This window comes from Aspergillus aculeatus, assembly GCF_001890905.1.
Source record: "Aspergillus aculeatus ATCC 16872 unplaced genomic scaffold ASPACscaffold_13, whole genome shotgun sequence".
Lineage (NCBI taxonomy): Eukaryota > Fungi > Ascomycota > Eurotiomycetes > Eurotiales > Aspergillaceae > Aspergillus > Aspergillus aculeatus.
In genome coordinates this window covers 345,410-366,372 of record NW_017962988.1, presented here as the reverse complement: position 1 = coordinate 366,372, position 20,963 = coordinate 345,410, and the positions used below count along the sequence as shown (strand labels likewise).

The 20,963-nt window shown below is 51.2% G+C and overlaps 7 protein-coding genes across 7 annotated transcripts; 6 read left to right on the top strand and 1 right to left on the bottom strand.

Annotated features, from left to right (window-relative positions):
* Positions 1 to 448: 448 nt before the first annotated feature.
* On the top strand, positions 449 to 2,333 carry ASPACDRAFT_45593 (MFS transporter; the record flags this gene model as incomplete). Its single annotated transcript, XM_020201633.1, has 2 exons — positions 449 to 1,885; positions 1,950 to 2,333. 2 exons carry the CDS (start codon positions 449 to 451, stop codon positions 2,331 to 2,333), a joined length of 1,821 nt encoding a protein of 606 aa, XP_020053840.1.
* A 936-nt stretch (positions 2,334 to 3,269) lies between these two features.
* ASPACDRAFT_80386 (GTPase-activating protein GYP7) lies at positions 3,270 to 6,541 on the bottom strand. Its single transcript, XM_020205635.1, has 6 exons — positions 6,472 to 6,541; positions 6,040 to 6,309; positions 4,601 to 5,972; positions 4,290 to 4,552; positions 3,909 to 4,227; positions 3,270 to 3,853 (listed from the first exon to the last, which is right to left on the bottom strand). Exons 2-6 carry the CDS (start codon positions 6,193 to 6,195, stop codon positions 3,420 to 3,422), a joined length of 2,544 nt encoding a protein of 847 aa, XP_020053839.1. The 5' UTR covers positions 6,196 to 6,309; positions 6,472 to 6,541; the 3' UTR covers positions 3,270 to 3,419.
* Positions 6,542 to 6,794: 253 nt separating this feature from the next.
* On the top strand, positions 6,795 to 8,435 carry ASPACDRAFT_80385 (aromatic ring-hydroxylating oxygenase subunit alpha). Its single transcript, XM_020205634.1, has 6 exons — positions 6,795 to 7,001; positions 7,051 to 7,297; positions 7,354 to 7,506; positions 7,561 to 7,742; positions 7,806 to 8,221; positions 8,273 to 8,435. Exons 2-6 carry the CDS (start codon positions 7,211 to 7,213, stop codon positions 8,398 to 8,400), a joined length of 966 nt encoding a protein of 321 aa, XP_020053838.1. The 5' UTR covers positions 6,795 to 7,001; positions 7,051 to 7,210; the 3' UTR covers positions 8,401 to 8,435.
* A 343-nt stretch (positions 8,436 to 8,778) lies between these two features.
* On the top strand, positions 8,779 to 10,597 carry ASPACDRAFT_123407 (putative iron-sulfur cluster-binding protein). The gene is made up of 6 exons (XM_020196628.1): positions 8,779 to 9,116; positions 9,183 to 9,654; positions 9,709 to 10,066; positions 10,120 to 10,160; positions 10,227 to 10,352; positions 10,410 to 10,597. Exons 1-6 carry the CDS (start codon positions 8,844 to 8,846, stop codon positions 10,457 to 10,459), a joined length of 1,320 nt encoding a protein of 439 aa, XP_020053837.1. The 5' UTR covers positions 8,779 to 8,843; the 3' UTR covers positions 10,460 to 10,597.
* A 451-nt stretch (positions 10,598 to 11,048) lies between these two features.
* Positions 11,049 to 11,764, top strand: ASPACDRAFT_45590 (Mpv17/PMP22 family protein; the record flags this gene model as incomplete). The annotated part of the gene is made up of 3 exons (XM_020201632.1): positions 11,049 to 11,147; positions 11,226 to 11,534; positions 11,615 to 11,764. The coding sequence occupies 3 exons, from the start codon at positions 11,049 to 11,051 to the stop codon at positions 11,762 to 11,764; spliced, it is 558 nt and encodes a 185-aa protein (XP_020053836.1).
* Positions 11,765 to 14,594: 2,830 nt separating this feature from the next.
* ASPACDRAFT_1175 (F-box protein) lies at positions 14,595 to 17,672 on the top strand (the record flags this gene model as incomplete). The annotated part of the gene is made up of 2 exons (XM_020196064.1): positions 14,595 to 16,788; positions 16,864 to 17,672. Coding segments are annotated over 2 exons (3,003 nt in total), but the record flags the coding sequence as incomplete, so codon positions are not given.
* Positions 17,673 to 18,300: 628 nt separating this feature from the next.
* Positions 18,301 to 18,762, top strand: ASPACDRAFT_45588 (uncharacterized protein; the record flags this gene model as incomplete). The annotated part of the gene is made up of 1 exon (XM_020201631.1): positions 18,301 to 18,762. One exon carries the CDS (start codon positions 18,301 to 18,303, stop codon positions 18,760 to 18,762), a length of 462 nt encoding a protein of 153 aa, XP_020053834.1.
* Positions 18,763 to 20,963: the final 2,201 nt, after the last annotated feature.

Genomic DNA, 20,963 nt, shown 5'->3' with positions numbered 1-20,963 from the left:
TTGTTGTTGTTGTTGGCCTATTACGCACGTGGTGGTGAGCGTGACCACCAGATGGAGCGGATGAGTCAGCTGCAAGCCTGCAGAGGGGCTTACATCATCTGCAGGGCCTCGCCGATGATCTTGTGTGGAGTGGAGTTACTCCACGCGCAACATCTTCGAGATCCAGTCTTGCTGCTGACTGCGCTTATCATCATTACTCCCTTTCTTTCTTCCCTGCTCGCCTTCAGCTTTGGGACACGGATCTTACGTGGCTGAAAGATCCATTTTTATTTGCGTTTTACCCCTTCAATCGCTTTCAGTTGTCATATCCTGGGGGCTCCTACGCCCCCCGCACTGCGAACGACGTGTGGCCCTTGAGCCCCATTATCTCTGCTGAAAACGCAAGGGAGGCTCACTGAGGCTGGAGACACGACCTCCAGATCATCTTTTTGGACCATTATTCGTGAAGATGAGGACAGACGAGCAGGGCCCGTTCAATCGGCGACACTCTTCCACCCTACACTACCAAACCTTCGACACCCCACCACCAAAGTCTCGCGGAAGGCCGAACTCTGGACAGTCTGGATCGTCTGGCGGAGACTCGCATCCTCAGCAGAATGACAATGGCTCCGAGCGCGGGTCTGGGTCACCACTCCCGAAGCGGCAGATGGCCATCCTAGCCTTCATCTCCCTCTGCGAACAAACGGCCTTCAACTCAATTAGTCCCTATCTACCCGAGATGGTGTCGTCATTTCCTGAAGCTGAAAATCGACCGAATACCGTGGGCATGTATGTTGGAGCGCTGGCTACGGCCTTTGCAATTGCGCAGCTTGTGACCAACTATTTTTGGGGCTGGTTGTCGGATCGTGTGGGCCGGAAACCGATCATCCTCCTGGGCACCCTTCTTACAGCCCTATGCTTCTGTGCCTTTGGATTCTGCAAGACACTATATCAGGCTATTGCGGTACAGGCGTTAATGGGTGCGGTCAACGGTAATCAGGGTCTCGTATCGACCTGTCTTGGTGAGATCACCGACCGCAGCAACCAATCCAAAGCGTTCGCCTATCTCCCCGTCTTGTACGGCATCGGAGGCGTCACCGGCCCCATCCTTGGCGGGTTGCTGATCTTCCCCAAGAACCCATTCGACAAGAGTCAGCCCAACCCATACCCATACGCCGCCCCTAACCTCATTGCGGCGACAATCCTCATTGTCGACTTTGTCGCTTCGATTTTCCTCCTCGACGAGAGTCTTGACGATGCGGATGCCCTCCCCCATTTTGGCCGGCGCGTTCGGGCTCTGTTTGCCTGGCTCTGGCAATGGACCAGCTCCGCCAAACGCGCAGGATGGATGAAACCACCGCACCATGCTTCATACCGCCACCTCCGAACACAGTCCACCGACAGCCAGGATCACGACAGCGAATTGGACTCGGCCTCGGAGGTCTCTGAATCTCCCCGTCCGCACCCGGAATCGTTGATGCAAAGTCAAATATGGAACCGGGACACGATCTTGCTCCTTTTGACGTATCTCGTATTTGCCCTGTGCAACGTCTCCTTCAACTCGCTCTTCCCCATCTTTTCGCAAGCCAGGCCCCCATTGGGCCGAGCTCTCACCCCCTCGGAGATCGGTCTTGCCCAGGGCTTTACAGGGCTCGTTACCATCATCTTCCAGATCTGCATCTTCGGAAAGTTGCGCGACAAGATGGGCAACCGGTGGTCTTACCGTGCCGGACTGCTGGGGTTCGTGGTGTCATTCCTCCTTATGCCCTTCATCGGGTACAAGGGCAACGACACGGATAGGAGCGGTGTCACCGGCAAGACCGCTCTGATGGCCATTGAATTATGTTTTGTCTTGCTGATCAAGACTGTCGCCTCGGTAGGCGGGTTGACCAGTGCACTCTTACTGGTATGCAACCCTTCCCGAGTTCAACGCTTTGAAAACATTTCTAACAAATTGCAAAATCAAATAGATCACAAACTCCGCGCCGGACCACACGGTTCTCGGCTCTTTGAATGGCCTCGCGCAAACCCTCTCCGCCGCCGGCCGCGCTGTCGGACCCCTCATCTCCGGCAGTCTGTTCAGTTTGGCCTCCCGTCTCCCCACCAAAGGCGAAGCCATGCCCTTCGGCGTTTTCTCCGCCGTCTCCTTTGTCGGATTCATCCTCAGCTTCGGTATCCGCGCCCGTTCTCTCGAAGCGGAGGACTGGGAAAGCGATGACGACGATGACGACGACGATGAGGATGAATCCGACGCCGGCGACGACAACACCACCACCAACACCAACATCAACAACAACGAACGAAGATCCTACAAACCCGGCAACGAAGATGAAGAAGCTCGCCCAGCTCGTTAGAATTGTCGAAGATATCTAAAATAGAGTCCCTTTGTCCAATGTTTTGACTATCGAATGTAAACCGCAAGATGGGAGAAAACCCACTCATCCCTTGCACAGCACAAGAAAGCAGAAAGACAACAGACAGCCAAACAGGAGAAGAAAAAGACATCTACATACATATTCCTCCAAGCGGGATTAACGACCGAGATACGACGACATTCCTTTTCTTTCGTACTGTTTACTTGATCTTGTACCGTCCGGCTTTTCGATTCATTGATTTCGTTATTATTGTTCCGATCCGATAGAGGAAAGCCAGCGCCTGCAACAAATCCGAAGCCGCCGAGTATTTTGCTATTCTGTGTGTTTTGTTTTAGGTTTCCCAAAAGAGCGGTTGTTCCTGCGTGTGGACTTTTGTGCATAGCTGGAGTTTCTTTTTTGTTAATCTTCTTAGCCTGTTTTAGAGGGGACAGGGGACGGATGGGGCAGGGATGTATGTATGTAAATACTTAGGTTATTGTTCTTTTTTTCTTATTATCGAGTGTATGCATTTCTGCTTTGCTTGTTGGTTCTCTTGTATCGGGAGTTTTTTTGTATTGGGTGGACGATGGATGGGTTAGATTCCAGCTTAAGGTCGACCGATGTGCTAATCTTTTGCTGAGGTTGAGTAACTTAGCTGCGGCTCTAGCGTTACTTCAATCTTGTTAGTGGCGGTTTATGCAATCGCGAAGATAGAGGGCTATACACTAGACTGCACATAAAGACAGAGAGAGTGTGAGAGAGTGAGAAGGGGAGAAAGACCATTTGAAAAAAAACTATACCGTCACCCGTCACTCTGTTTCCATAGGAGATACCTAATCATAACCACGAAATGAAAGGCTACGTCAAGATTCGTTCCAGGTAACTATCTAGACAACGACTGGAGAAAGAAAAGTGATGATCAAGTCACAGGACAGAAAGTAGATAGCGAGGGAGAGAGGATATAGTATTTGAGAAAGGCAAACCAAAACCAGTCACAGGTATCATTTCACATCATAAATTATCATATCGAGAAACATGGGAGAGAACTAGCTATTGTTGCTACTAGTCAGACTCTTGGAGGAAGTTCTACGAACGTCGCTCGGATGTCCCCGCCGTCTCCTGCTGTTGTTGTGGTCCGGGTTTCGAACCTTGTCGGGCCTTGCGAGCCCATGGGATGTCTTTGGCGAAGAGTTGTCTTAGTTCCGGGGAGATGACCTTTGCGTCCTTGTCGCCTGGTCGGTTGCTGGGCCCGGCAGCGGCGCTGCTGCCGGTGGCGAAGCCGGCGGATTGCGGAGGACGTTCGGGGGATTTGCCCTTGTTGTTGTTGTTGTTGTTGTCGTTGGTAGTGTCACCGGCAGCAGGGGAGTTCGTAGTGGGTTTGCGTTGGTAGGCTGCTGGAGATGGAGAGGGGAAGTTGTTTTTCTTGTCGATGGCTTGAACGGCTCGTTCGAAGCGGTGGAAGAGAGATTCGGCGCGAGTCAGAATGGGAACGAGTTCCATGGTGTTGGATAGTTCGTTGACTAGACAATACATTAGCATGGGGTTTGGGAGACGTGCGAGAAGAGGATGACGTACTGTACTTCAGGACTTCATCGAACTGCTTCAGATGGTCCATGATCACATCCCTGTGCTTCTCGAGGATTGCCAGGGCAATGAAAAGGTGGAAGCTGCTCGACAGGTAATCCGTCCATAACGTCTCCCACAGACGCAAGACGTCCACCCATTCGAATTCCCGCTTGTACCAGACCAGGAGCATGCGGAAGAAGAAGAAAAAGTTGGTACTATCGGCAGATTGGAGGTGGAGGTAGAGCTGCGGATCCATGAGCTGGACAAGGTGGTCCAGTGTAGTCAGCTGTGCGCGCATGCCGGATTGATCCCGGAGGAAGTTTTGTTCCTGGTTCACCATGTTAGCATAGCATGAACAGCTTTTGTGTGGGGAGGAGAGGAAATCGTTACCATCCTGTCCATGAATCCGACAAAGGCCCAAAATGCAACGGCATCATCCTGCATGACAGCGTATATTGGCGCTAAAAGATCGCTCATGCCTTGGACATATCCAAGATCAGGGTTGTATTCGTTATATGTCAGAAGCATGTCTTTCATTTGTTCTAGATGCACGTTCGTTCCGGTCTCGGCAAAAGGCGAGTCAGGGTCCGGATGGGGGATGTCTTCGCCAGCAAATAGGGGTATCGTGCGATCTGTGCGATGAACATCTTTCTCTGCGGTGGGTCAGCATAGAACAGTCATGCAATCCTCAAAGTACCTACCTATTCTGTTCCTCTGCTCTTTCCACCAGTCATACTCTTCTGCCGTGGAGCCGCCTTCGATCATCTTTTCCCACCAAGCACCTTTCAGGCGAATGTACTCGTCTCTTTTCGAACTGACCAGAGCCTGGCGCTCGTCGCGACAACTATCCCACGGATACACGCCGAGAAGGAAAAGCCATGCCTCTTTCCGGACGCCGTCGTTGGGGTCCAGCCCACCGTGGAATATTCGCTCCTTCACTTCTTCAACAGTCACTTGCAACCGGCCCGTATGCGGGTCGAAGAAACCCTCCCACTCTTCCAGAGTCACTGTTTTCCGACGCTCTTGGATGGACAAGGTTCCCGTCTCCAGTTCTAGGATCTCAAAGTCGCCCACCGAGCTATTCTCCATCCCAAGCACATCCCGCGCAGTCCAGATGCGTTGGTTTCTTTCGCGCTCACTCTGTTCCGAGATGCTCATGGCCCAACGAGCAAGATATAGCCTAGCACTGTCGAATTCATCCTGCAAAGTCTGGATTTCAGGTGTCCTCATCAAGCGACGAACCTGGGGAGGTATTCTGGGGTTGTCCGCCAATTCATTCGCGGTTCGCCTGGTGAAGGTCGTAATCTTGCTGAGCGATTCAAGAACTTTCCACCGTGCTTCCTTAAGCGTCTTCACAAATGGGTCCATGCCAGCATCTGGTTGTCTGCTTCCCCCGGGTTGCGCTGGAGCAACAGTCTGGTCCTGGGAGGTCCTCGCGGCGTCCGAAGTTGGTTGTTGTCCGAAGGAGATCCGATCCTCCTCGGAGGGGTTTATGAGATAGACGCTACTGTCCAGAGCGGACCGTTGCACCTCAACGTATCTCCGGAGCCATCGCAACACCTCGTCCCCTCCCCAGAACACACTCCCATCCTCTCCGAAAGGATCAAAGCTCTCCCGGGTTCTCTTCTTCTTCTGCAGTATCGTCGACTCGCACTCGCTGTCGTGGAAGAATAGTGCGGGGAAGCTGTCCCCGGCGCGGGTGTTGATCACGAGACTGCCAAACCACCATCCCAGACTTGGCGGTCGCACGAGGAGTGAATAGATCTCTGACAGGGGCACGGCGAAGGCGTAGAGGCCTATGGGGTCTTTGTAGGTGGTCGTGGTGGGGAGGGCGGGCACGAGGTATTTCTGTCGCGGAGGGGAGGCGTCGTCCGATAAGTCAACTTTGACGTAGGTGCTGTAGGCGTCACCAAGGGAGGATTCCGGTACCCAGGCGAGGAGGTAAGATGAGATGTCTTTGGTGTGATTGGTGGCGGTAGAGGTTCCGGAGGCATAGGGAAGGGGCTTTTGTTGGATCAGGGCAATAAACCCAGGGATATTGTCTTTAGAGGAGGGAGTGGGGTGGACATAGACCTATGATGCGCGGAAAAAGGCGGGGTTAGCTATATTGACAGCGACACTTAAGCATGGGGGGACGGACTTTGCTCTTGGAGAATAGAAGCTTGACTCCTCGGCGGGAGGTCAAGTGCGATATAGTGTTATAGTCATCCTCTTCGGCATCGCTGACATCGTAGTAGGAGGCCGTGGGCGAAGGCGGCGAAGGCGGGGGCGTGTATTTGACTCGGTTGCCTGCCATAGTGATAGCTCGGTCGCACACGGCTATCTCATCGAATTTGAGTTGACAGTTGCAATGTGCCAGCGATATTTTCGAATTATGCTATGGTAAGAATGTTGACAAGAAGGACACAAACTAAGTAGGATGGCAAAAGTCAGCGGACGGTCGGAGGAGAATTGCGGAGAAGAGAAGAGTGAAAGAGAGTCGGAGGAGGAAGAGAGTCACGGCGGAATGTCACGACGTAATCATCGGACGACCCACCACGAATTTCCCATGTGATTCGCAACCGTTCCTTACCGGCTTTCTAGAATATCTCTAGAGATATATAAGATAAGATGCACTTCAGAATGCGCAAGAGGTGTTTGCCACAGAGTAATCAATGCTTGAAATCAGAAAGTCATAGCAGAGGATGTATCTTTATCTTCTGACAAATTTTATCGCCACCGGCAGGAATGATGGTCCGCAGCCAGGCAGCAACTATACCCATTGATATTGCGCTCATTCAAGGCATCAGTCATTTGTCGAGCCAGAATTGATTCTAGGCTTACCAGAGAGAATATAAAGTCTATACGGAGTGCCCATTCATCACTGAAGTCTTCTGCCAAGAACTGGAATTGCGAGTCCTTCTATATTTACTACTTGCCCCGCGTTCACAGAACGCCCGAAGCATCTCGAGACATACGCTAAATCACTCACTACCTTGGTCTTGCAGCACTGATCGAGCTTATATCGCACGGATGGTATCAAAAATCTCTGAATGGCCAATCTATCGGTCGTACGACCAGTAGCACTCGAGCCTCCATGGAAGGCTGCAGTACATAAGTACAGTCAGTACATGTAAAGAACCGTGAACACGGGATCTCATAACCTTTTCAGGAAACGATACGCCTGTCCAATGGAAACTCCTGTGGCTGCAGGTCACCACTTCAAGGTGCATTGCAGCCGTGTCTATAAGAAAGGAAAGCAGACCGACCAGCGGAAGCTTGGATAGATAGCTGGCGCCATTCCTGATACTGACCTCAAAATCATCTCGAAAATGCCCGAACTTCATCGTACTTTGCCTGCATCCTGGTATCGTAGTCAAGGGCTCTATCAACTTGAACGGAGAGCCGTGTTTCTGAAGGCGAGTGGCCTCCTACTTCAGTGTGCTCACACCTCCTAACCGAATCACGCCTCTAGTCATGGTATCTTTTAGGTCCCGTCACTCGATTCCGTGAGGTGGGCGCACAAGTCGAATACGAGATCGCTCAGCGCCCACTGATAGCTTTTCGATGCTCCGGAGATGGCCCTTATCCTGGTGCAGAGGAGATCCAGGTGCGATGCTTGAAGACGGTAGGCTTGGAAACCGTACAGTGATCGAAAGACATAGCGCTGAGAAGGCTACAGGAACGACCACTAAGACATCATGTTACTCCCACAGGTCTGGTCTTCGCAGCCCTGGGGGACGAGGCCCCGGATTTCCACGAGTATTTCCCCGAACTGGAACCGTTGCTCCAGAAAGTGAACTTCACCAAGCTTCCGTACCGCCAGAGCATCAAGTATGAAGGTCGATTCAACTGGAAGACTATGTATGAAATGGTCCAAGGCAACCAGATGGAGTCAGGAAGCTAGGCTGATTGACGTCAAACCAGGGTGGATGGCTACCAAGAGTGCCTGCATTGCCAGTACACGCACCCGTCCTTCTCCGTCTACTACCCCCCGACCTCGTACGCGGTGCACAACCATCAGAACTTCTCACAGCACATTGCTGACCCGGAGAAGCCGGATGATGGTCTGTTTCTCTACTTTTTCCCGAACTGCACCTTGAATGTGTATGGCGGGGGCATGTCGTCGTTCCGCGTCTGTCCGACGGAAAATCCTAATGTGACGAGGATGGAATTCGATTATTACCACATGGAATCGGGCGAGAAGTTCGAGCAGTACTATAAGTTTGTTCGGCAGGTGGCTATGGAGGATTACGAGCTGTGTGAGAAGGCCCAGGATAACCTTGTCAGGGGCATTTATAGCGAAGGGATCTTGAATCCGGAGAAGGAGAATGGTGTATCGTGTGAGTATGATTCCTTCGGTCTGTGGTTGCTGAGATGCTCATCTTTCTCAGTTTATCAGGGTCGTGTTTTTGAGCTTGTGTGTGAGCAGTACGCTATTGATCAAGCGGGAAAAGAAGGGAGTAAAAAGGGAATGGCACATAAGGAAGGAGCTGAGATGACCATGGCTGTTGTTGCATGATACCGGGACGGAACAGTGCGAACATCCATGATGGCCAAATGGGTGGTTTGCCATCAACGTTCGAGGCCAGAAGCAAGAAGAATTTTCCCATTACTGTCCGCGTTGCTTGTAAGCAAGATAAGAACTTGTCGATCTCAAGTCCAATGATCAAGTGCAGCTCAATCTAGACTGTCAACAACGGCTGACAATTTGGCACCGTGGACCCTGGATAGTCTCACCAAATTCGGCAAGTCAAAGAGGGGTATGATTCAAGAAGAAGTCTAATCGTCGCACAGCACGACAGTCTCCTACTGGCCGATTCTGGTGGTTCATGCAGGCCGGTGGAGACGTATTCAAGCGCTCTGACCTCGGCGATAATCGAGCATCTATATAAACACACTTTCGCACCCAGGCTGGGAGTGACATCTCTCTAGGACATCTTTCAACTATATCTGTTTGTTAAAATGGAAGCGCTGTACTCAGTAGCTCCACCAGCTTCAACAACGCCTCTAGTAGTTGGACTGCTAGTCGGATTAGCCTTGTTGTACCAGACCTGGACTCGTTCCTTTATCCAAACCTGCTTCGAATATCTTCCTAGACAAATCAAGCTCCCTTCACCCGAGTCAACTCTAGAGCACGAAGAAATCATTGCAGTTAGCAAAGAACCCGATTTTTCTGCGGATTGGTGGACAGGCTCTAGCACATATGAACTCGAACGTCGCGCAATTTTCAGTAAAGTAACCCCACCCCCCGCCCTCACTCCTTTCAAGCTTTCTCCCAGACACTTAACACCTCAACCTCAGCACTGGCTCTGCCTCTCACACCGCAGCCAATTCTCCAAGCCAGGCGACTACCACGCCCTCACTGTCGCCGGATATCCCGTCTTCCTGATCCTAGGCAAGGACGGCGAGCTCCGGGCCTTCCACAACGTGTGCCGCCATCGTGCATACCCAGTTACCCGGAAGGACCGCGGCTCGTCCACCGTTCTCGGCTGTCGGTATCACGGCTGGAGCTACAACAGTCTCGGGCAGCTCATCAAGGCGCCGCACTTTGACGGGGTGGCGGGGTTCGATCGCGCGCAGAATGCCCTGTTCGCTGTGCATACTTTTACAAGCCGGGCGGGGTTCGTGCTTGTGAACTTGGATACCAGCTTGAAGGTTCCGCCGCCGGAGGTAGAGTTGCTTGATGCTTTTGTGGGGTCTCGTGAGATTGCGCTGCGGTCGAGGTGGGAAGGTGGGCAGACGGTTGAGGGTCAGGTCAATTGGAAGCTGAGTGGTAGGTTATACCTTCTTGGAGGATTGCAGTTGTCTTGCTGAGAGTGCTGTGTAGTGAGGATTGCCGAGTCTTTGATCGACACTGAGGGTATAAGGAGCCTGGGATCCCAGCGAAGGTTCCCTTCTTGGTTGTTGAACAGGCTTGGGGTTTCGCAAGAGGGCTCCGCAAGCATGACCGTCTTTCCAATCACGGCAGTCAAGGCGATTGATAGAAAGGGGTATTGGTGCACACTGACCTGCATCCCGGTGTCTGCGCAGAAAACCTCCTTCCGACTTGATTTGTATAGTAGCAGCAGCAGCAGCAGCAGCATGATCTCTGAAGCTAAAGCTATAACGCAGGAGACGACTAATCGGCTGCAGAAGACGATCGCTGAGCTAGAAACAGCATATCGCTCCTGTCTTGAGGATACTAGGTATGGCTCGACTGTTTCCGTCACGATCAAAGTTGACAGTTGGGTCCCGTTAGCTCTGCATGCGTGACACTTCAACCAACTGCAAAGGATGCAGGTAAGTCGGCCAGTTAGCTAATCAAGATTGGACGTGCGATAATCATATCTGACAGCATTCTGATAGGCATGCAACAAGCTGTCCTTGATGCACTGAAGACCCATTTGAAGTTGGAAAGGCAACAAGGAGCCGAAGTATTTCCCGCCATGAGGAAGCCCAGGGAGAATGCAAGGTTTGAGCAGGCGGAAAAACGTAAGCCAAAGTCCTCATAGCCCTTGCTTGAGCAGATCATCGCTGACACAGTCAAAGTTTGCAAGGAGCTGGATTGTGTAGATCGAGGCCCGGATATGTCCTGGTGATTTTGTATTGGAGAGATCCCTTGTTGTTAGTAGTCTCAAGATGATCAAAGGCATAGCAACACCATGAAATGTGGTGCGCATGGTGGTTTCAATGGCCAAGACGTCCTCCATGTTTCGCTAAGAAGAATAGTACTTCCTGGATTGTACAGTATGTAGTATAGCGCGGGTACCGCACTTCTGAGCAGACCCTGACTCTAGTGGTTTACGGTAAGGTGTGGTGGGCCCGAATCGAAACCACCAACAAGAAAACAAAGCCAGTCGGTCAAGGATCCGCTGGCGCCCGCGGGCGTGTGAACCTTCCTTTTTCTCCCACCCCCACAGCGCCATCCCCAAACCTGCTCGTCATCGCTAACCCACTACTAAAACCCAACCCCTTGTCCATTTGATTCTTTTTTTCATGGCCACGTCTCTACTTCATACCAAAGCATCTCTTGATCCCTTGAAGTTTGATCATATATGTGGCTCGTGGATACGCAATCCTGAAACCAAGCTTCAGCTATCCCAATCGGTTCAAGCGCTAGAGGCTCAGCTTGAGCGACTCCACGTGGCCTAGAAGTACACGTCATTTCAGCCTACCTCCGATATCGTCATGGCGCTTCCCCCAATAGCCAAGGCAACCTTACAGGCCGCAGTGATCAATGCCGGTTCCAACGTCTTAGCGCAGGCCATCGGCGCCTACAAAGATGAAGTACGTACGATCGCAATGCGCGCAAGGACTAGGGTTTTCCGAGTCTGCAGCTGCAACGTAGCTAACACGACTCTACAGAGACCCTTTGAGCTTGACAGCCAAGCACTTCTCCAGTTCACAACGTCCGCATTCATTCTCTCGCCCCTAACCTTCCTCTGGCTCGAAGGACTCGAGGCCAGGTTCCCCGGTCAGAAGGTGGTCCAGGCACCAAAGGCCAAAACGGAGGGTGCTGCAGGGGCGCAGACCAAACTGAACGTGACCAACACCGTGTTGAAGATCGTCATCGACCAGGTGGTGGGCGGTGCCTGGAACACTGTCGCCTTCATTACGACGATGGGGCTCCTGCGTGGTCAGAACTGGGAGACGATCACGCTGCAGATTCAAAATGTATGGTTTGTCTTGGCCCATCAAAAAACAGCAAATGAACCTCCGACGGGCGATGGACTTGCTGACCCCTCCCTGACTAGGATTTCTGGCCTATCCTGGTCGCCGGTTTCAAACTCTGGCCCTTTGTGTCAGTCTTGAACTTCACGGTGGTACCAGTTGATAAGCGACTGCTTGTTGGGAGTCTGTTTGGTGTTATCTGGGCGGTTTATCTTAGTCTTATGTCTGGTTAGCTTATATTGTCATTATTAATGCATTGCTTGGAGCATGCAACTTCAACAGGGAGCACATACAACTCATAGCGAACAATGTCCAGGAAAGCATGCCATGTAATGGCATTGGTCTTTTTCTCGAAGACCAGGCGGAAAAGACGTTGTTGATCAATGCTGTGATGACTTTGTCCGTCTGGGACAGAGGAGGCTTGATTGGGGCTGCCAGATTATGCTGGTCGTCTTGGAGACTCAAAAACATTGTGTGGTGAGACTCTAGAGAAATGACGCCTTTCTGTTTGGCTGTGTTTGTGGGGAAATACCTTGGCGTCACACCAAGCGTTCCGGTTGGAGGCATCGGTTATACTCGAGTAGATGATAAGCAGCACCATGGATTGTTGGCTACGGTACCCTACTCTGAAACAGCACGACAATGCATTCACCTTGATTCTGGCGACTCGGCCGAAGAATTGACCCAGGATTACACCAACAATGAAGTGCACCTTATATCCGGCCCCCATCTTGAGGCCATCTAAAGGTGCCGTAGCAGAAGCTAACTCAAACTAGTGTTTTTGAGTTTCATACTTGATCTGGGGGCGGGAAAACATCTCCCTACATTCCCAGGTACATTTTCGCCGCGTAACCTCTCCAAGGCAAGCATGATTCAGCCCTGCTGCTGTCAAGTCCCAAGCAAGCATCATTCCCCAGCATGCAGGAAGAGGTCATGTCTGGTTCCGAGCGGGAGTCCCTGGTGTATAACCAAATTCGGTATGGTGGAGTGGAGCACCCCTCTATTTATAGGAGAACAACTGTCAGGTTCCATGCCAGTAGACAACTAGAGGATGAGTTTCTGTATGCCATGCCATGTCAAGTGATCCTTTGAACCTTCTAGACAGGCTACGCCGTACAGTGACCCGCAAGCCCCACCAGAGATGTTTGCCAGGCACTGATAATCGAGGCTTCGAGGCTGTCGATCCTTACTGAATACAATTAAAGCAAGCAAGCAAGCCTTTGCTCTGAAACGGCGTTGGCTCATTTCCAACTGTTCAACAACGGCGTGGCGGTTTGATCACCGTCCCTGGAGAGGGATGCATGAACTCATCGTAGGTGCTTACAGTCTGATCCGACCCTGCATGAGAAAAGGTGTAAAGGCTTGGAACCATACTCTATCCTTTTTAAGATATTGCTCCTGGGGTCAGAGTTGGTTGATTTCTCAACAGGGGGCTGGATTTTTCCCGTGACTTCATGCAGGTCTTACATGCCGGTGTCCGACAATTTCAAGCGAGAAGCTCTGAATCCCTACACAGTACACTTTACTTCTCTTCGGGTCAAATGGACGCAACAAATCGCAGGGGCATGTTTGGGGAAGTTTTATGCTATTGGTGTCCGATCAAATGCAGGGATAAGCCAGGTTATGTGTATAGCATAGACTACGGAGTACCTGGGACTTGAAAAGAGTGTGGCACTGCCTCTTGATCCAGCCAGGAGAAAAGTGGCTGCGACATACTGTACATGTAGATGCGGAGAAAGACACCCGTGCAGTCTGCATCCTTGATACCCGCCGTACGGTACGGTAAAACTAGGCTTGCCAGGGATGGTTGAAGATCCGATGGCTGAGCAGCTGGCGCAGCCAACATCTGCATTTTTTCTATGACTCGTGTTATGTATAGTCTCTTTTCTATTTAAAATCAGTAAGTAGTACTTACTATCATTATCTGCATAGTTTGAATTGATCTCACCGGCAAGAGTAGAAGCCAGATGAATATTCTATGCTCTAACTTACCACGGGCGCCCCATCACTGTTCCTGCTTATTTATGTACGGTATTGTATTGTTTTTTTGGCCCCCGCGGTTCGGCAATCCCGTCCTTCCTCCATCCATGCCTTTCCTCCCTCGTGTTGTGTATCCTCCCGCCTATCAGCCTGCCTGCTCATTAGTTATTTCCGCTGGCGTCATGTCGTCAGCACTTCACCTAACCTCTGCTAGAGTCCTTCCTTCCTTACATTCCTGGGTAAAGGGGGTGGGAAGAAGTAGTCTGTCCTGCACGTGGAGACTAGACTTGCGTTGCTTTCGTGATCTTCTTTTATCCCACCGTCGCCCCCGCGCACTCAGTCGAGTCCCCTCACGCGAGAACCTTGTCCAACCATCTACACTATCTATCTGCCTTAGTATCTGCCAGAGATACCAAGCTCTCGCAAGGTCAGTTCAATCGCTGTCATTCGTCGCACACTCGGCGATGGAATCTGAACGATTATTTATACGGTCCCATTGCAATCTATTGTTTACCCCGAACTATCCGTCGGCGATAGTAAGCTGACTCTTAAATGCGAGAATAGCGTCCCTAAGCCGAGTGCGCTCAACTTACGAAAGCTGCCTGTCATCCCTGATTCTCTTCCATCGATCAAAAATCTCGCTACTAGGTTCTGCTCCAACACACAAATTCGAAAAACATATTTTCTGTGTTCGAAGTCAGTCCATAGGACTTGATTCGGAACGAGTACAGTGCGACGGACAGGGAACCCCATCCGCCGGTCGCATTGATCATGCCTGAGAGGCGGCTGGCATAAAGCACGTCTAAGGTTGTGCGGCGTGGATTGACGCACTCGATTTGCTCTACGTGATACGCAGAATATCTACTCCCTTATCCAGATCCCGAGTCTGGTATCACCTAGAGCGGGGCTCGGGTGGTTGTGACACCTAAGACACGAAGACCGTGGCGGTTCCCCAAGATGAACACACTAGAGACGCTCAGCCACGCCTCTCAGCTAGCGGGGGTCAAAATGTTTAATATTCATGATCTCCACGGTTTAGACAAATCAAAGCCTGAGGATGCATCCTGGTCAGATATCGCGGAGGACGATGAAGACGATGACGAAGAATTAATTTCACCCATGTCCGACAAGCCGCCATCGTGGTCAGGAACGCGCTGGGCTCGTTTTTTCCCGGAACTTGCTTCCCACTTTTCCCTGGCGTCTCCTACGAGCAATATTGCTCGAATCCCATCGAGAACGAGGACTGATCCTACTGGTCCCTTGGACTCTCCGACGAGCTTGAAATCATCCGACTCGCCGGGAAGCAAAGGTCGGCCGCCCTCTGTATCATCGGAAGAGACCACAGACAAGCGAGCCTCAGGATATACCCTAAGATCTTCGATCACGAGTCAAAGCTCTCTGAGCTTGTCTTCCGGGCGAAATTCTCCGTATTCAGTCCATGCTTCCTCACCAGATCTGTTGGGGTCCTTCGAAGACGATGGGAAGTCACAAAATTCCCCATCTCGAACTATATCCAGGCACTCGTCAATAAAGGAGCTGAGAGACAAACCACTTCCCCAAGAACCGTCATTCCAACTGCCACCATTGTTAGCCCGCCACAGATCTCATCATTTGCCCAGAAGCCGTGAGACTGGGCATAACAACTATCGGTCTCTGAAGTCACCCTCGCTGCCTGATATCCAGGAGAACTATCATCGTCCGTCGCTGTCCAGACCTGCCGGACCAGTGGGACAGAATATGGCTCGTCTCACAGAATCACAGCAAACAAAAAAATTCACTCCACAAAGTCATCTACATTACCCTGATGAGAATCTGCAGATGCGTAGAGAAAGCATGGGAACGATGGCTACAAGGCTAAGACCAATGTCTCCTATGAGTATTCATGATGTGCAGCAGGCCGTTAAAGCTCAATCCCGCGAGGGGTTGAGTCAGACAAAGAAAGACTCTAAGAATAGAAGGTCGTTCTCTTTTGGTCTGCCGGGCCTCAACCACTTGCCTAGCCGACCCGAATTTCGACCTTCCGGTAGCCCTTTCACCGCGTCAGCATTAGACTTCACTTCGCACTCATCCTATCTTACTGGAGATGAGGACAAAGGTGAAGTGGCCGAACTTCCGGGCTCCCCTGTCACAGTTTCGAATGTCACCCCAACATCCAATGACAGCAAGCAGGAGCAATTTCCAACACTGTCGTCCCTGCAGACAAAGGAAATTGGCAATCCCGGTTTCACGAAGCCGGCACTACCTCAATCCACAGCAAAGAAAATGAACGAGGATGCCAATCACGTTCCGAGACATAATAAGCTGAATGATGTGTTCGTTGAGGGATCGTCAGAGAAATACTTTGTGTCTCACAGCAAGTATGGGGGCGTGGCTACAAATACATTTCGACGCCAAAATGCTTCGCAGGCTCCCACCATATATGAGCTCGACGCCAATCCTGCCGTATCGCAAGCCAAACACCTAAGCGACACTACGCACACCGGTCAAACCCTTGTAGAAGGAATGCGCAACACATTGCCTGAGGCTATCGTCCTAACGATTTTGCGACAAGTTGACTCGCTCGACGACCTCTTCAATGTTTCGTTGATCTGCAAAAGCTTCTACCGCTCTTTCAAAGATCATGAGTTGGAATTAATCAAGAACGCTGTTTTTGCTATGTCACCACCTGCGTGGGAATTGCGCGAGATGAGTCCCCCTTGGGGTACAGAGTGGCAGGTACTCGTTGACCCCGATGCCCCTGTCCCTGAGCATACTCCGGCGCTCTATCTCAAACACTATGCGCAAGATCTTTGTACCGTCGCCCAGCTGAAGTCCATCATCCTAGCCCGATGTTCATCGTTTTTGCGCCCGGATACGATTCGTGGGCTGTCTGGCCTGGACGATGCCTGTGCGACCGAGGTCGATGAAGCCTTCTGGCGGGTCTGGACGTTTTGCCGTTTATTTGGCTGCGGCAAGCACAGAGAGGGTGATATCGCCGGACAAATGGCATGGTTTGAAGGCGGGGTAAATATTACCGACCAGCGTGCCTCTGTGGCACAGTCTATCACTGATCATTTCGACATGGGTAGCGTCTTGTTTGAGCCTCCTGCGGGGTTTGGACATGGTAACACGGGCGGTTTATCGCAGAAGCAGCTACACAGCATGATTGAAATCTGGACCTGCCTTGGCGTACTGCTTCAGCCCATGCATGGGAAAGCTAGAATGGCACGAGACGTGGGGGTGTTTAATGGACACAACGTGAAAGACAATGCCACTGCAAAGGAGGAGGCAGTTCTAGGTAAGAGCACAACCTGCTCTGACTGCTAAACTAATTTCGAGTATGTTCACCTGAGCTAATGTGGTGTATGAACAGAGGAATGGACCCATTATATCCTCACGCTCGGTTTATCGGCAGTATTGACCCTCGGGTCGATCACAACAGATGAAAATACCGTTTTGGCTAATTTCCGGAAAGCCCAATCCATGGGGCTGACGAGCTGGCTGTCCTCGGACACCGTTGCCACCCGGTCATCGTTCTTGCGGGACGCTGCATCGAAAGCGTATAAGCCACGGGGAGGGAACCGCTCCGAGTCGTCATCCCGAGCATCCAGTCCGTTCGGCATTTGCGATAACACCCCTTTGAGCGAAAACGCCGTGACAAGTGATCCTTCGCTGGACATGCAGCGCCGCAGACAAGCAGCCTACTCGGTGCAGCTCAAGTTCCAAAAACAGCAATCCATGAACCTACCCAAACCACCCCCGCTCGTAGAAGAGCGACCGATCTCTCATTATGAAATGATTATCAGCCGCCTGGAAGGTCAATCATGCGGATCAGCCCGAGCGGAGAGCTTGATCTCTGCTCCAAGGGGCAGCCCTACCGTGCCAGCTCTAAACCAGCACAGTACTGCGCCTGTCCTCCGACATCCGCAAGTTCAAGACCCAACAGACAAAGCCATGGACCTGTTGGTTCGAGAGCTAGGATTCAAGGAGGAAGACGCCAAGTGGGCCTTGAAGATCACGGACAGCGGCGAGGGGATCAATGCCAGTGCAGCGGTCTCCTTGCTCAAGCGGGAGCACAGGAATCGGCAGGAAGGGCAAGGGCGTCGGACTCCGCCCAGTGAGAGTCTCCTGTCGTCGGTCATCAATAGTCCTGAGTCCAGGACTTCGGGGTGGAAATGGGCCAAATCGTTGTAGTGCATGTTTTACTGGGCTGTGAAGTGATCTGGACTTTTTGTCTATCAGGCTGGATGCTCATATTAAGCACTAGCCTTGCATGTTGGAGTTTCTTGTCTCAGCCTCGGTGTTTTTTCTGATGTGGGGGTTGATACCACCGTCTTTACATATTTGTATACTGTTTCATTGATTGCGGGTCCGCGATGTGTGACGACTTTTATGAGCTTTGTCTGACATAGAGAAATATATCACTAGTCCTGCGGGTCCAAGAGAGTACAATAGATGGAGGTTTGGAGTAAAGCTCAATCTTACTCGTAACCGTTGACTTCCCAAGCAGACGGCATGCCGACATAGAGAGTCGGTGTTATGAGGTTGACAGCGATTCTAGGTCAGGATGACGAGCATGATGTGATGTTGACACCAGCAGCAAGAATTGACTCATTGTTGATGGCCGCCACCTCCCATAACCATAGAATTATCCAGCAGCACCTAGTCCAATGTCTAATATCAAAGAGACCAGCAACAGACCACTTCTAATTGTCGATTCCCGTTAATCAGTACGATAGTCCCCAAGTTTTCCAAGATAGCTATACTGCAAAGAACCGTTCGACCGGCTCAATCTTTCTAGGATTCAGAGATGGCACCAGCAACCGATGGATTGTCAGATTCCGATGATTCCTCGGACTCAGGACTACACTCAGCCGAAACGCTGGATCCGGAGATAACTCCCAGGCCAGAAGCATCTAGGATATTCTTCATCCCCGAAATCCTCGAGCTGACCCTTGTAGATGTGGACATGTACAGCATCCTCATGTCCACGCGCGTGTGCTCCGTATGGAAAGATCTCATTGAAACCTCTCCGAAGATCCGCAGGGCCCTCTTGTTTGCGTTCCGCATGATCCAGTCGGGCATATCTTTCGACATCGCGCAGTTCGTGACGCGCCATTTTGGAGATTGCCGTACCACAAATCTCGGAAGGCCCACCCAACAGGCCCTATGCTTGCTACTGGCGCGACCATTGGCGGACCATGCTCCTCCAGAACGCTCCGAGTTCGAGGATTCGCGTCTTGTGCCCAGACATCCCCCTTGGTCACGATAGAGCTTGCTGTCCCTTTTACAGCCCACACCGGCCATATAAATGTCTTAATTGGTGCCAGATAGAGATCTCGTTCGCCCATGCATTGCAGCATTACCGGGAGCTGGAAGTAGTGACTGTGCAAAGAATGCCCAGATCGGGAGGGCATTCCCAGACCCTTGAAGCTGTATATAAGATTTCCAGTCCTACCGCAGGGCGACAGCGAAGACTACTTGCTTGACTTCAGAGGTTCTTGTTCACTCCAAGATTGTGGAAGGAGATATCTTAGAGCCGCAGCCAAAGAGGTGTGAATGCCTTCGATCGGCTTTTGGCCTTCCGATTTCGAAATTGCTTAGGCTATGCGGCATTGTGGGATGAAGCTTGCTTGGGTGGGGAATAAGGATAGCAAAGGTGAATAAGATGCAGGCCAGCAGATATAGATGGTGTGTGCATAAAACAACGCATACCGCGCGAACAAATTGCTACTCATGAGCCTGCTACATCGTTTCGAAATGTCCATCCCAGAAACCACAACCCACCAGAAGCAACATGTATTTCCATGAGCTCTGCCTCTGTTGAATCAGTCAGGCAAGGATAGTGATTTTGTCAAGGCTTCACCCTTGATGAGTTTCCTCAATGCTTCTACTGTTATTGAATCTCGCTAACCATACTCCAAGCAGAGATGAATCAAGTCGTATTGATTGACCGCAGAGGACTATCATGATAAAACAATTAGTCATGGATTGCTTATCAGCATTAGCTTGACCCACTAATCTACTGGTCTCGCTCGCGTCCGCTTAAATCCACCTAAAATCTCGAACCTCGCCGCTGCTAGGCTGGATACCTCCACTACAAGAAGCCTCTCCGCGGACCCCACAAAGGCCGGAAACCGTGGGTCCATAGCTCCAGGTGCATGAGTACCAGGAACGGGTCCGCGACTGTAAGCGAATTTCCGGCCGCATACTCCGTACACATCCCCGTATTCTACACAAACGGTTCTCCTCGGAGGAACCGTAGTTCCTTGGTTCATCGATCTTGTCTACCTGGTGGCCGGGTCGCTCGACACCACGTCAATCAACTGACCCCTCTTAGTCAACTGATCGTCCGCGGCCATGAAGGCGTGGTGTATACAGGGATTAGGCTGAGCGGACTGAGCCTGATCGTTCTTCTTGGGTTAAGGTGCGCACCTGGATGGGAGACTGAAAGCCAAAGGAGGTGCTTAGAGATCAAGGCGTAGCGTTTCTATTTTAAGTGGCGTGGAGGTAACCCTAGAGTGACTCCTACGAGTTGACGTAATGCGAGCACCGGTGGCTGTACTGATATTGGCAACAGAGGTCGAGGGTTATCGGACGAAAGTAGCTGATCGCTAATTTATGTTCTTCTTTCCGAATAGATCATCTAGCTTCGAAGGGACTGAAGGGTTATATAGTCATCTGTTCAACTTACCCACCCCCAGGCGGGCGATTGTCATCCACTGCCCTGGAACGGCCTCGGGTAAAGAAGCATCAGATATAGATCGGAAGATCCTTGTGGCAGGGTCAGTCGATCCTTGTGTTCGCATGGCCTTGGACGCCCCCTGACGTTACCAGCTCGGGAATTGTGCGTACTGTGCACACTGACCCACAATTTGCGAGTGATCTACAGAGCAGCGTGGAGAGATTGCGTGGTATATGCAGGAATCTGGTTGATCTGAGATAGCTGACAGCTTTTCAGTTTAAGCGATGCATTGCATTTGCTGGGTGGTGGTGGTGGTGGACAATCCGGACAGCATTGCGCGATAAGGGCTAAACTTTAAAGCTGCCCGCCCGTCGGCTCCCTTCAGGTACCGTTCTAAGTAGTTACAGTACAATAAACAAACTCCAGGACTATTGTCTCGAAGCGCTAGTAAACCTTCAACAGAAAAAAAGGAGTATTCGTGGAAAGATTTTGGCGATATTCATCGCTCATTCTTTGCGGGCTCTAGCTAACCGTACCTGCAGATTCTGTCTCATAAAGTCTAGAATTTGGTAGCTCAGAGAAAGGTTTGGAGGAATGTGGTGTGCGATCTTGAGGGTTCGGGATCGCGTCCGACCACGGCCGATTCGATAGGAGAATGATAGAGAGCCACTAGGATCATCTTCATGCCACGCTTCTGGAAAAGAGGCCAAAGAGGAAAAAAAGGTTCCCCAAGCCAGGACACGACTATTGCCGGAGCTATCCCATAACCCGGTCAATTATTGGGAAAA